We start from the raw sequence: 12,363 nt of genomic DNA, 5'->3' as shown, positions 1-12,363 counted from the left end.
AGAGAGAGAGAGAGAGGTTTAACTTAAAGATGTAGAAGAGGCTCTGGACTCAAAAGCAAATAAAAAAAATGAATCTGGAAATTGCTCTTGGGATGAGGCCAGTTAAGATCGGGCTGGAGCCTAATGTTTTGGGTATGGCAGCTTCTCACTCACTTAGCAAACAGGTTCTCAGAGGCAGGCACTGTGGGAGCTATCAAGATGAAAGAGCAATGCGGTCTGGAAGCCCTCAGGGTCAGAGAGGGGAGAGGAGACAAACTGCAATGAGTAAAACAACACAGAACCAGAAGGGGGTCGCAAGGCAGGACGCAGGCACGTCCTACGTGCTTCCAGGGCAACGAGGAGCCACGGCTTTAACCTAATGATCTTTCAGGACCACGCACTCCATCCCCATAGATGCCAGAGCTCAGGTTTTCCTCCACCCAGACCAGGGACCAATTCCCTGCGCAAGGCCCCCAGGTCCCCCCATTCCACCGCGGGGGCTTCGGTGACGGTGACAAGAGACGGTACGGAGACCACAGGCATCTTGGGCCTAGTTGGGCCTCGGAGGCGCAAGATGGGGGCGGGGTGGTTAGGAAGTCCCAACACGGTGTCTGGGACAGGAGGGGGCAGCCTCCTCCTCGCGACACCGTCTCTCCACTCCCTTTCTTCCCCGTCCTCCAGTCCGCCGCAATGCAACCGCAACAACAGTGGGGAGGGGGCGACCAGAGCAGCCAGAAGGAGCGGGCGGGGGTTAGAGGTCAGGGGTCGCGAGCGCTTCGGTGTCACCGGGGCTGCAGTGGGAGGAGCTGCGGGCTCGGGGAAGGCGGGGAGCCGGGCCGAAGGGGGCGGCGGGGGGTGGGGGGGACGGTGGCGGAGGCGCGCAGCCGCGGCGCGCCAGGCTGGGCGCTGGCGGCGAGGGGGTTACGCGCCTCGGTTCGGCTCGGCTCGGCTCGGCTCAGCGGAGGAAGGCTGAGCTCTGCCGCCGGGGCCCTGCAGCGAGCCCGATCGGCCCCGCGCCGCGCCCCGCCCACCCCACCCCGCGGAGGGCGCGCCCGGGCGAGGCGGGGCCGAGAGGAAAAGGCGCCACCAGAGAGTGGCATCCGCTACCATCGCCGGAGGGAGATCGAGAGCCCCCTGAGGCCCAGCCCACCGGCGCCAAGGCTCCCCTTTTCTTAGGCCACCTTTCGCCCGCCTCCTGCCGCGAGCCAAGGCCGGCTCCCCGCCCGGAGATGGGCAGAAGCGCGGATGGCGTGGCTCCCAGCGCCGCCAGATCACAGGAGCCCGGCGCCGGGGCGCTGCGCTGAAGCTCCCGATCGGCGCAGCCTGGGAAGCCTGCAGGTGTCCTTGGCCGCGCGGCCGCCGGAGCCTAGAACCCCGCGCCCCGGAGCGGCTCCGCCCCCCAGGCTCGGCGCTGCGCAGGACGCCCCGTCTGAGCCCCCCCCCACCCCGCCCCAGCACGGCCCCCGCTGCGCAGCGCCAGCCCAGCGCCGCTCCCAGCCGCTGCCGAGCGGCGGACGCAGGACCGGAGGCTCGCTCCTGCGGGCGCGCTTGTTTTCCTGCGGCCGCCTCGCCCTGCGCAGCCCCCGCCCGCCTGAACGCCGCGCTCCGCTCAGCCCCGCCCGCCTTCCGTGCCCTGCGCTGGATTTATGAATGGGGGGAAGAGGCCACATGCCGCCGCCGCCGCCGCGTGCTGACCGCAAGCACCCCGGGCCCGCGGAGCTCCGGCTGCCGTGAGAGCGTCGGCCCGGCCCCCGCAGCCGCTCCGAGGACTTGTTGCTGCTGCGCTGCCGCCGCCGCCGCCGCGGGGAAGCCGGCCGCTCCCGGGACTCGGCTCGGTCTGGGAGAGCCGGAGGGTGGCCCGCGTGAGTGTGAGCGCGCGTGCGCGCCCCGGACCCTCGCAGTGCGCCTGGACTGTGCGCTAACTCGCCTTTTGGGGGTGACGGGGGGGCGTGTCCAGAACCCGAGCGTCTGAGTGTCCAGTCCTAGCCGGGGAGGTGTGTGTTTGCCCCTGCCTCCCCGGGTCCCTCGCCTGGGTCCTCGGCTCGCCTTTTCCCTCCTTGCCTCCCTCGCCGGAGCTGCCTGCCCAAACCCCAACCACCTGTGCACCCGAGAAACCCAACTCCTCCTGCTCCGCGCCCCGGGGGGGGGAGAGGCAGGGGCAGGGCCAAGCCGCAGAGGGGGCCGCCGCCGCCTCCTGCCTCCTCCTCGCCTCCTCCTCCTCCCCCCCGGTCTGACGCTGCCTCCTCGGGAAGGGTGTTTGGAGGGCAGCGGCCGCCCCAAGCCGAAGCCCCGCAGCGCTTCTTATGATCAGCTCGGTGTGTGTCTCCTCCTACCGTGGGCGCAAGTCGGGGAACAAGCCTCCGTCCAAAACATGTCTGAAGGAGGAGATGGCCAAGGGCGAGGCGTCGGAGAAGATTATCATCAACGTGGGCGGCACGCGACATGAGACTTACCGCAGCACCCTGCGCACCCTACCGGGTACCCGCCTCGCCTGGCTGGCCGATCCCGACGGCGGGGGCCGGCCCGAGTCCGATGGCGGCGGTGCGGGCAGCAGCGGCAGCAGCGGCGGCGGGAGCTGCGAGTTCTTCTTCGACCGGCACCCGGGCGTCTTTGCTTACGTGCTCAACTACTACCGCACGGGCAAGCTGCACTGCCCCGCCGACGTGTGCGGGCCGCTCTTCGAGGAGGAGCTCACCTTCTGGGGCATCGATGAGACCGATGTGGAGCCCTGCTGCTGGATGACCTACCGCCAGCACCGCGACGCCGAAGAGGCGCTCGATATCTTCGAGAGCCCGGACGGAGGCGGCGGTGGCGCGGGGACGGGCGACGAGGCCGGCGACGATGAACGGGAGCTGGCCCTGCAGCGCCTGGGTCCCCATGAGGGAGGTGCGGGCCCCGGCGCCGGGTCCGGGGGCTGCCGTGGCTGGCAGCCCCGCATGTGGGCGCTCTTCGAGGATCCCTACTCCTCCCGGGCGGCCAGGGTGAGTGGCAGGAGCCTGGGTCTCCTCTCGGGTGTGCAAGGGGACCCGTGGCGGTGGGAATAGGGGCCGGCAGGAGCGGGCAGACACTGATTTACCTTGCCTCTGCCTCCCTCCCAATTCCCTCCCAATTCCCTCCGGCTTCCCTGGCCCCCAGGGGACTCACAACCCGCCCCCCCCTCACACACACACCCTCTCTCCTGCACGCCTCATCAGGAGATTGCACACACTTGACTTACTACTTGGACCTCATCCCAGCTGCCTGCTTTGCCGCATCCCCTCCGAGGGAGGGAGTGGGGTACCCTTAGCTGAGCTCTTCCACCCCCTTCTTTATGCGCAGGCCTTCTCTCTTCATTGACACCCCCCCCCTCCTCTGCAGGGCCAGCGTCCTGGAGAGCTGGAATTAGGCCTCCTGCTGGAGGCAGGCAGGGTTTGGGGGAAGAAAACTGGGTGTGTTAAGCGCCTACTCTGTGGCAGGCGCTGTATCAGCTCCTTCCATGCATGCCACCTCCTCTGAATGCTCGGGGCAGCTCCCTGTGCTGTGAAGTGTGAGTTTTGTAGAGGAGACACCAGCTTCAGCCCATGGCAGACAGCTGGGACCAGAACCCAGGCCTCTCATCCAGGTTTCCGGAGAACCCTTCTTTCAGGGAGATAAGTCAAGATGTCTGCCCCATGCCATGCCCCTAAGGCTTCCTGGTCACCTGGGATAGCCTGGCTTCAGTTCGACAGGAAGGGCCTAATGTTCTGGGCGCTGCAGGCTCCCGTGGTCAGTGGCCAGCCTGTGATGATCCCAGATTTGTTGCCACTTCTTTTCTTCGTGCTGCGGCACCGATTGGCTTCCCAGAAAGCCCCGGTTCAGGTTACTGCTTGAAGCGGGTATATGGGGGGGAGAGGGGGGTGGCATAGGTTGATCTAGGCAAGGTCTGGGTCCCTTCCCGCCATTCCCTCCCCAAGTCGATCCAGTTTCTCCCAACCCCTTTAGGTGAAAGGGGGTAGAGGAGCGGAGACATGCTTGGACAGCTTTAAAAATTCTTTAAAAAAAAAAAAAAAAAAGAGAACCCTGGGGGCTGGTGTCTGGCTTCCCCGTTGGTAGCCTGAAGCCTGGCTGGGGTCTGTCGGAGACAGGAAAGAGCAATATGTATTGGGTCTGGAGACTGCCTCTTGCTGTGGAAGCTGGTCCTCACCTCTGGCCTCCCAAGTTGTGTTAATGAGTCTCAGAGCTCTGTCACCCTCCCCAGCATCTCCTGGGCTGGGCCTCCACCTAGTCATGGAAGGAAAAGTTCTACTTCCCCGCCCAGGGGAGGAGGGGAGACCGAAATGGGGCTGTAGGTCAACACCAGACCAGGGCAGATGCAGCTCCTGCCTGAGGAACAGAAGTCTCCGGGGCCGAGGCCTACCAGGCTGGGGCTGCAGGCATCCCCAGGGCAGCCCGTGGAGGGCAGAGACCTTTTTCAGGACTGAGAGTTGAAGCCAGGGGCCGGCTGCCTTTGTTTCTTCTCCTACAGTCCTGAGATCAGCTCAGAAGGTGAGGGCCAGGTCACGCCCTGGCATGGGTCTGCTGTGGGTTCTGGGGACTTCTCATGCGCTTCACTGACCCTGCTCTTGTCAGCTCAAGGCTATGTGCACTAGGGGAGAGTGATAAGTGTGGATAGTTCATGTTCTTTCCAAGTTGGGGGTGAGAGGAGGAGCCGGTAGGGAGGCAGGAATGAGATGAGGTGGTCAGGAGAGCTAGGTCCTATTTCTGAGCATTCTGGGGTCTCTGGGGGACTTTTCACCTTCTCCGGTTCTTCTCTTGGATTCCAAGGGACTGTGCCATCAATGAGTTTATGTTCTGCTCGACAAACCACAGGGTGGATCAGCCCGGGGGGGGGGGGGCTCTCTGAGTAAGCTCAGAGCCTAGCTGGCCCTTTCAGTTCCTCCAGGAGCCCAAGATATTTGCCCTTTTGATATCAGCCATTCCAGTTGAGGACCAGGCAGGATTAATTCTTCGTATTGAAGCAACGAAGAAACCAGGATTCAGAGGTATTAAATGTTGTCAAACACAGTTAAGTAACAACAGAGCAGGACACCTTCCCTAGTTTTCAACTTTCTGGTTGTGAATACTGATGTGAACAGCTGTATGGAGCTTAATGGCACTTGTCCCAAAAGAGGACTTGCCTCCTGCTAAGGAGTACAAGGCAGAGGCCAGCCCTTCGGTTCAGCGGTTCCTGGGACAGGCGGGTGGGAATACATCATCTAAAACAAATTAATAACTGCTATTAACTGTACTTTGCATTAAGCTCTAGTCCTCCCAGTAAACTTAGAGTGGAGCTATCCTCCCCGTTTAATGGACTGGGGCCGTGAGAGGGTAAAGGTCTTGACTGGTATGACCCAGCCAGATAGTGGCATGCTGGTGAGTCCAAGCCCTGCTCCTCCGATTGCAACATGTTCTTTCCACCGAATGCGGCTGTTCTTGAGATGGAGAGGTGCCTTGTTTCTTATTCTGGCCTGGAAGGTGTTCTGAGGTTCTGTACCTCCTGTGGGTGACATCAGAAAACCCAGGGGCAGATGGGGACATCCGCAGGGATATTGGCTCTGTTACCCCTCCTGGCCTGAGGTGTAGGCATTCTGGGGCTGTGGCCTCCCTACTTACCCTGTTTTCCCCAGGCCAGTACCACGGCCCCTCCAGCACCAGCCCCTGGGTCAGTGTGCGTACCTCCCCTACTCGGGGGCCTGCAGCCTCGGCCATGGCCTTGGGGCTTTCACTGAAGGCCAGAAGGGCAGAGGAGTTCCGCTCCGCCCCCGGCGTCTCTCTGCACACAGCAGCTGGTCATCTGAGGAGTGCGTTATGACAGGAGCAAAGCAGATACAAACGGGAAGTGAACTGAGCTGATGGTGGAGCCTGTTGCCTAGCCACTGGCCTGGTCTGCAGAGCCACTCCCAATGGGGCAGGCTCTAGGCGGGCCCGGGTGCTCACCCCTGCTCCCCTCACCGTGGCCGGGCCCATGGCGGCCACTGCTGTGGTTCCGTTTCTGTGGCCTGAGCTGGGAGTAGGCACGACGGGCAGGCTGGTCCTGTCCGCACCTGCCCAGTGCCCATCGTCCCGGGCTCAGCCGCAGCCAGGCGGCTTCCCAGACTGAGGGGGGACCAGCGGGGGTTTGGGCAGTATTGAGAGCGGTAAAATAAGCCCTCCTCTTTTCCTGAGGGCAGACAGGAGGCCTGATGAACGGGATCCCGGGACACTCCTCTCTCTCACCCCCAACCCCTTGACGACCCAGGGGTGAGACTGGCTTCAGCTCAGTTATCAGCGCTATTGAGAAGGATAGTCGTTCTCCTTTGGCTAAATCCATACCTGGGTTAGTTTTCCCATAATGTTTCCCTTCTGAGGAGAGGATGTGACCCAAGGATCCCTGGTGCCCCAAGGAGGCAGCTGGAGCTGGGTTTTCACCTGGGTTAAGCACCCACTGGCTGTCAGGTGCTCTCACCAGTGCTTTGCTCTAGGATCTCATCTGGCCCGTGTGAGGCAGGGATCATTCACTTCAGTCTACAGTGAAGGAAACTGAGGCCCGGAGGGGCTTGCCCAAGGTCACACAGCTGGCGGTGGAACTAGGCTCCAAACCCAGATCTTGTGAACCCACGTCTGTGTTTGTACCATACCTGCAGAAGGCTTCTGACTTCCGGGGGCCCCACAGGGGGCCTTCTGCTCTCCTCCCATCCGTCCCCTGACTTATCCCTCCAGACTAAAGCTCCCATCCCCTCACTCCTTAGAATTGCTCGCCTCTGAGCTTGCTCTCTATTTTTTCCTCACTGTGGGACTTTAACAAAAAGAAAGCGGACTTAATACGAGAGGAGACTAGGTGTCCCCTGGCCCAGGCAGCGGAATGAAACGGAGGCCTTCTCTGAAAGAAATGCAGAGCTCTATTCCTGCTCATCGCCCCTGGAGGGCCCCAGCTTCTCTGGCCTGGGCCTTGCCTGGGACTAGCCCAGCGGTGGGCAGGACCCTTGGGTCCCAAGCCCGTGGGGCTAGGGAGAGCCAGGAAGCCAAGCCTGGGAGGCAGGGTGCCCTGTCTTCCCCAGCCCCCCAGGAAGGGAGTGCCAGCATGCGCCTTCCCAGGAGCTGGAGGGGTGTCAGGCCAAGTCTGCCCGTCTCTCCCTGAATTGCCCTGAGGCAGCCTCCCAATCTCCTCCTGGGTTTGTTTTGTGATTTTCTTTTTTGTTCTGAACAGACCAACATTTGCCTCTGAACATCTTGCCTCCGGATGATGAGGTGTTTCTGTTTGTCACCATTTGGGGTGGGGTATAAAGTGGGGGAGGGGCTAAAATAAACTTGGGCTATTTTGGGGAGATGGGGGAAGAACAGGCAGGAACACAGCCAGGCAGTTGGGCCTTGGGAACAGGGAGTCCCCAGGCCCCTGGCGTCCACCCATGGACAGTGCTGGCTTGGCATGCTGGGCACCAGGGCGCTCATAGCATCCTTGTTCCTGGGCAGCCAGCCTTACCACCACCTCTGGCCCAGCTCTCTGCTAGGGTATTTTTTCAGGCTGGGTGATGGTGACGCAGACCCTGGCAGGGGGCTCCATCGGGCAGTGGCCTTGGCCCACCCTGGAAAGCCACAGGAGTCTGAGAGCCCATGTGCCTGGAGGTATTGCTGGGCATACCTGTCCCCTCTGGCCCCAGTTAGTTGGGCTGGCCATGTCTCCTTGTGACGGGCTCCCCAGGACCAGGAGAAGAAGCAGGCCATCACCTTGGCTCCAGTCATTCAGAAAACATTTATTGAGTACTTACTACATGCGAGACACCAAGCTGAGCCCTATAAATATAAAGATGAGTCAGACATGGTCCCTGTTCCTGAAGAGAGCTAGGTCAGGTGGAGTAGGTAGCAGCTGAGGGAAATTATGTGACAAGGAATGGTAATAATAATACAGGAGAGATCATGAGAGGTGCCACAGGAGTCTTAAAAAATAAAGTCCAATAGGAGGTGTGAGGAAAAAGCGACAAATTCCAGCCCTACGTGAGGCGAGGCAAGGTGGGGGAGAAGGTTGGCAGGCAGGGAAGCTTCCACGAGGAAACAGAAGTTTAGCTGGATAGGCCCTGCAGGATAATGACTTAGCTCCCTTAAATAATTTTTAGAAGGAGGCAGGCTATAAATAAATATATAAATAAATAAGTTTTCAATGTGGGCAGTGCTTAACCATGCCGAGTTAGGGAAGGGGTGAATTTCCTGGCCAGGGGACCAGGCTGGGCAGAGATAGGACAGCGTAGAACATGGATAGGCACTAGCCAGGAATTGCATTTGGCTGGATAAGTTCTTGGCCAGTGATCTGGGCTGGACCAAGTTTCTTCTGGGGCCAGACTCCTTAGCTCTCGGCCCCCCAGAGGCCCCTAGAAGCCCCACGTGCTGCCTTTGGCAGGAGGTGGGCATAGGGAAAGGCAGGAGGTGGGCATGGGTAAAGGCCGGCTCTGGCCTCTGGAATGGGATGAGAGGTCCCAGGGCCAGGGTCTGCTCCTAGGGGAGCCCACGAAAGAAGAGGAGCAGGGGTCTCTAGGCTGGTCCTGGGCCTCATAGTGCAGGCCCTCATTCAGGAGCCCAGGCACAGCCGAGAGATGCCTTGCCTGGCAGGCTCTCTCCCCTTTCCTGCCTCTGAGCCCCCAGGGCTGCCTACTCCCTTTACAGCACTGCCCGGGTACTAGGATCTCACTTCCCCAAAAACCTCAGCTCCTCATCTCATCCCCACAGATCTTCCTCTGCAAGTGTCTTTGGCTGTGTTCTCAAATTTCTCTTCTCCTACACTTCATCCTTAATATAGGTTTTGGGCATGAGTCTTCTTATGTTTATCTGTCCATCTGTCTCCTTGGCCCTTTCTCCTTGGGCTCCCCTCCCCTGCCCCCGCTGATTATATTCAGTTCCCAATGACTGGTGTCTGTCACCTCCCCCCTACCCCCCCGACCCAGCCTGTGCCAGATTCCTGAGACACTCTAGGCTCTGTGCTGAGTCTTACAAATATATCGTTTCTTTTAATCCTCAAAACAACCCCATCCGGTGGGCACCGTTCTCATCCCTTCAACACATCAAGCACGCTGTAGCCTCAGGGCCTTTGCACTGCCTGCTCCCTCTGCCTCTTGAGCTTTCCTGGATCTTCACATAACGCACTCCCTCACTCCTTCAGGTCTCTGCTTAGATGTCACCTTGGCTGAGGCCTTGCCTCATCACCCGATTAGAAATACTTCCCTCGCCCTCATACCCCTTACTCCCTTTACTCCTTGTTTTTCTAACACTTACAGCATCTGACATACAATATACTTTACTTACCTGTTGACAGTTTCCTTCTACGAGAATGTAAGGCCTAAGGGGCAGGGGTGTTTGTTTTGTTTCCTGCTGTTCCCCAGCACCCAGAACAGTGTCTGGCACGTAGTAGGCACTCAATTTCCATTTTATGGGCAAAGATGCGAAGGCTCAGAGAGGTTAAGAACTTTGCCTAAGGTCTCTCAGGCTGTCAGTAGCAGAGCCCACCTTGGACCCAGAAGTGTGGACTTTAGATTTCCACCACCGACTATCTCAGGATGAGCTCGGTGAAGGAGGCCCATGACAGGGCTGGCCCCACCAGCTTAAACACCTGGGTCTCCGGACCGGTGGGCCCCCCAAGAGGATACGTGCAGCAGGAAGCTTGAAGGAGCAGTGCTTTCCTGCACAGAGGCTAGGAACCTCCTGTCCAGGGTAGTGGGACCCTCCTGCAGCCTTCCAGCAGGGAGAGAGTACCTGCTGGCCAGACCAGTTCATACAAGCAGTTTTCTGCTTGGGCAGTTTTGCCTTCCGGCCAAACCTATGCCCTGTGTCCTCAGGCCGTGGAAAGAACTGACCACTTCCGCCATGGGAAGGAACCAGAGCAAGTCACTCCTCCCCCAGCCTCAGTTTCTTGGGTTGTAAAGCAGCAGAAAAGGATGAGCTTCCAGGACGCTTTGCTTCTAAAAAGCAAGGACTTTGTGATTTTTCTGGCTCCAGATTGTAGCGAGGGACAGGTACGAAGCACGCCATTTACCTAGTGAGGGCCCGGGCCAGGGTGAGGGACCTAGGCCGTCGGACCCCAGGGCTCCTTAGCTCTTTGCGCTCGCTCTCTGCTCGGCAGGGGCCGATGGGAAGGAGGCGCAGGCACCCCGCCGGCTATAGCGGATAGCCTTGCAAGGGCTGCTCCGGAGGCTCCAGCTCCAGGCCTTGATGCCTAAATGGGGTGATTTTGCAGTCACCACCTCCTTCCTTGGCCCTTTATTGTCCTCAGAAGCCCTCAATCAAAAGAGTGGGAGGAAAGAAGCAGTGTCCCTACCACCAGAGGGGAAGACCTGGTGAAGTGCCTTGATCCCGCTTGCCTAGGACCACCACTTACGATATAACTCAGTTTGGGAATAACTTCGGGGAGAAAAGGAATAACTGGGGCCCCGAAGGGGGACCTGTAACCTCGGGACCCACGTGTGGCAGCGTGCCAGAGCCCAGATGCCTGCATCTGTCACAGCTCAGCCTCAGGTCTGTCTGTCTCCGCGGGGCGGAAGGGCTTTCTGGGGCCTGCCTGCCACCAGCTGCCAACCCTGGAGAGGTCACACGAAGGGGTCACCAAGGAGGAGTGGACTGTCCCCATTTGTTTGGTTAGAGGGCCAAGTGGAAAGAACTCTGAGTGGAGAGGCAGGAGACCTGGCCTCAGTTTGATCCTGAGCCAGTCATTTGCCCTCTTGTGCATCTGCCGCCCCTGAGAAATGGGCACCCGTGGGTGGCTACCCTTTCCCTGCCCCATTTTCTGGGAGGGCGGAGGTGAGCGGTATGAGTAAATAGACACAACAGTTCCGTGTTTTAAAAAGCACAGCGAAAGTGAGTGAAGACGTCGGGAATTCAGGGGTTGTCCCCTAACGTGGGAGGAGGAAGGAGCTTGGAAGGAGCTGGGCACACGGCGCTCCCCCCAACCCCCCGCCCTCTGCTCAGCCCCTTGGCAGCTCTTCCTGAACTTGTTTTTCCAAATCACTAATTAACTTCACGCTCGGCTCCCAGGCGGGCCAACTCTCCTGGCTAACTTTTCCTCGGAGAGAGTGAGCTCCTGCTTCCCATGCTTCCTGGCAGAGCCAGGATGTGCTGTCCCCACCCCTGACCACAACCCCCTCTGCTTCTGGGGATCGGGGTGGCCGTGCCAAGACTCTGGGTTCCCAGCATCTCCGCAGCCAGGGGACAGGTCCCTCCACCAGTTCATCTCTGGATGACCACGGAGAGCCCACAGGCTGGAGCCATTTGCCTAAGTTCCACATCAGCCTGTATTGCCTTGCTAGCCCATTTCTCAGGGAAGTAAAATGAGGTCAGAAAAGGAACTTGAAATTTACCTTCGCAGGAAAGCCCCAGACAGGAGGAGAAGCTCCAGGCAAAGCTGTTCAAGGAGGGAAGGTGTGATCCGTGGCCTGCCACCTCCCTTCTCCTTCCTCACTCTATCTGATCGACCCATCCATGGGTCGGACCCATGAGGCCCGGCAGGACTGCAGGGGCACGGAGCTGGGCTAAGACAAATAAGATGTCTTAGTGTATGATGGGTGCCTGTCTTAAGCCAAAGGTACACATCCCTCAGGGTGAAATAGCAGTCATCAGAGAGCTGGTGGGGGCAGTGCTGACGGTTCAGAGAAGACTTTCCTGGGTCTGTGAATTGATCCTGCCTGGGGGCTGGTGAAGACTTGTGTGGTGTAAAGAGAAGGTGCAGCCTCTGAAGTTAAACCATGCTGAGTTCAAGTCTGCTTTCCACCCCTTCCAGGCTGTGTGACCTCAGGCAAGCACAGAACCTCTCTGACTCTCAGTTCCCTGTCCGTAAAGCGAGATGATGGGGCTTACCTCACAGGGTCACAGGGAGGACTGAAGGCGGTAACATGTACTAAGTGCCCAGCTGTGCCAGGACAGAACAGACAGCTAATGGATGTCCGTTCCCAAGTTCTCTCCTCAGACCCGGTCCTGCTTCAGAAGCCCCGGAGATGCTGCTTCTTCATTTTCCCAGCTCCCCTTGTATTCTCCATTGGTGTTCGGCAGTAGTAATAGCAAGGCGTGCCTTCTCTCCCTCCCAGCGCAGACCCTCAGGGAGCAGGGCATCTCCCAGAGGCACCATTGGACAGGAGGCAACGCCATGGTCAGGTGGAAATCAGGGTGGGTCAGGCGTGGGGGTTGCCAAGTGGTCATGGGCCCACAGTCCTTCCTCATGCACCTGTTTGAAGCGCAGCCCTCTGCTCGGGAGGAAGCCGATCCCCACGCTTTGCAGGACGGGCAGCAGCAGGGGGCGTAGACCTCAGCAACAGGTACCCTGACAGTGGTGAATAACAGATGAAGGCTCCATAATTGGTGTTATCACACATGCATTTCCTCTCCATTCATAATGATTGGACACTTAAACCTCTGCCGCGCACTGCTGTCATCATT

The 12,363-nt window shown here is 59.3% G+C and overlaps 1 protein-coding gene across 6 annotated transcripts in view; it reads left to right on the top strand.

Moving 5' to 3' along the window:
- The first annotated feature begins 1,466 nt into the window (after positions 1-1,466).
- Positions 1,467-12,363, top strand: part of KCNC4 (potassium voltage-gated channel subfamily C member 4) — a 41,735-nt gene continuing 30,838 nt past the window's right edge. The window contains exon 1 of one of the 6 annotated variants that reach the window (XM_073896180.1): positions 1,467-2,960. In XM_073896180.1, coding sequence (XP_073752281.1) covers positions 2,283-2,960 — 678 coding nt within the window. In that variant the 5' untranslated portion in view covers positions 1,467-2,282. The remainder of the gene's footprint in view (positions 2,961-12,363) is intronic. The other 5 variants (XM_073896181.1, XM_073896182.1, XM_025872597.2 and 2 more) reach the window with 5 other exon arrangements.

Source organism: Callorhinus ursinus, unplaced genomic scaffold (genome assembly GCF_003265705.2).
Source record: "Callorhinus ursinus isolate GAN/ISIS: 27379988/994484 unplaced genomic scaffold, GSC_fseal_2.0 scaffold9, whole genome shotgun sequence".
Taxonomy (NCBI): domain Eukaryota; kingdom Metazoa; phylum Chordata; class Mammalia; order Carnivora; family Otariidae; genus Callorhinus; species Callorhinus ursinus.
The sequence above is the reverse complement of the archived record's forward strand: the minus strand, read 5'-3'. Positions and strand labels throughout refer to the sequence as shown.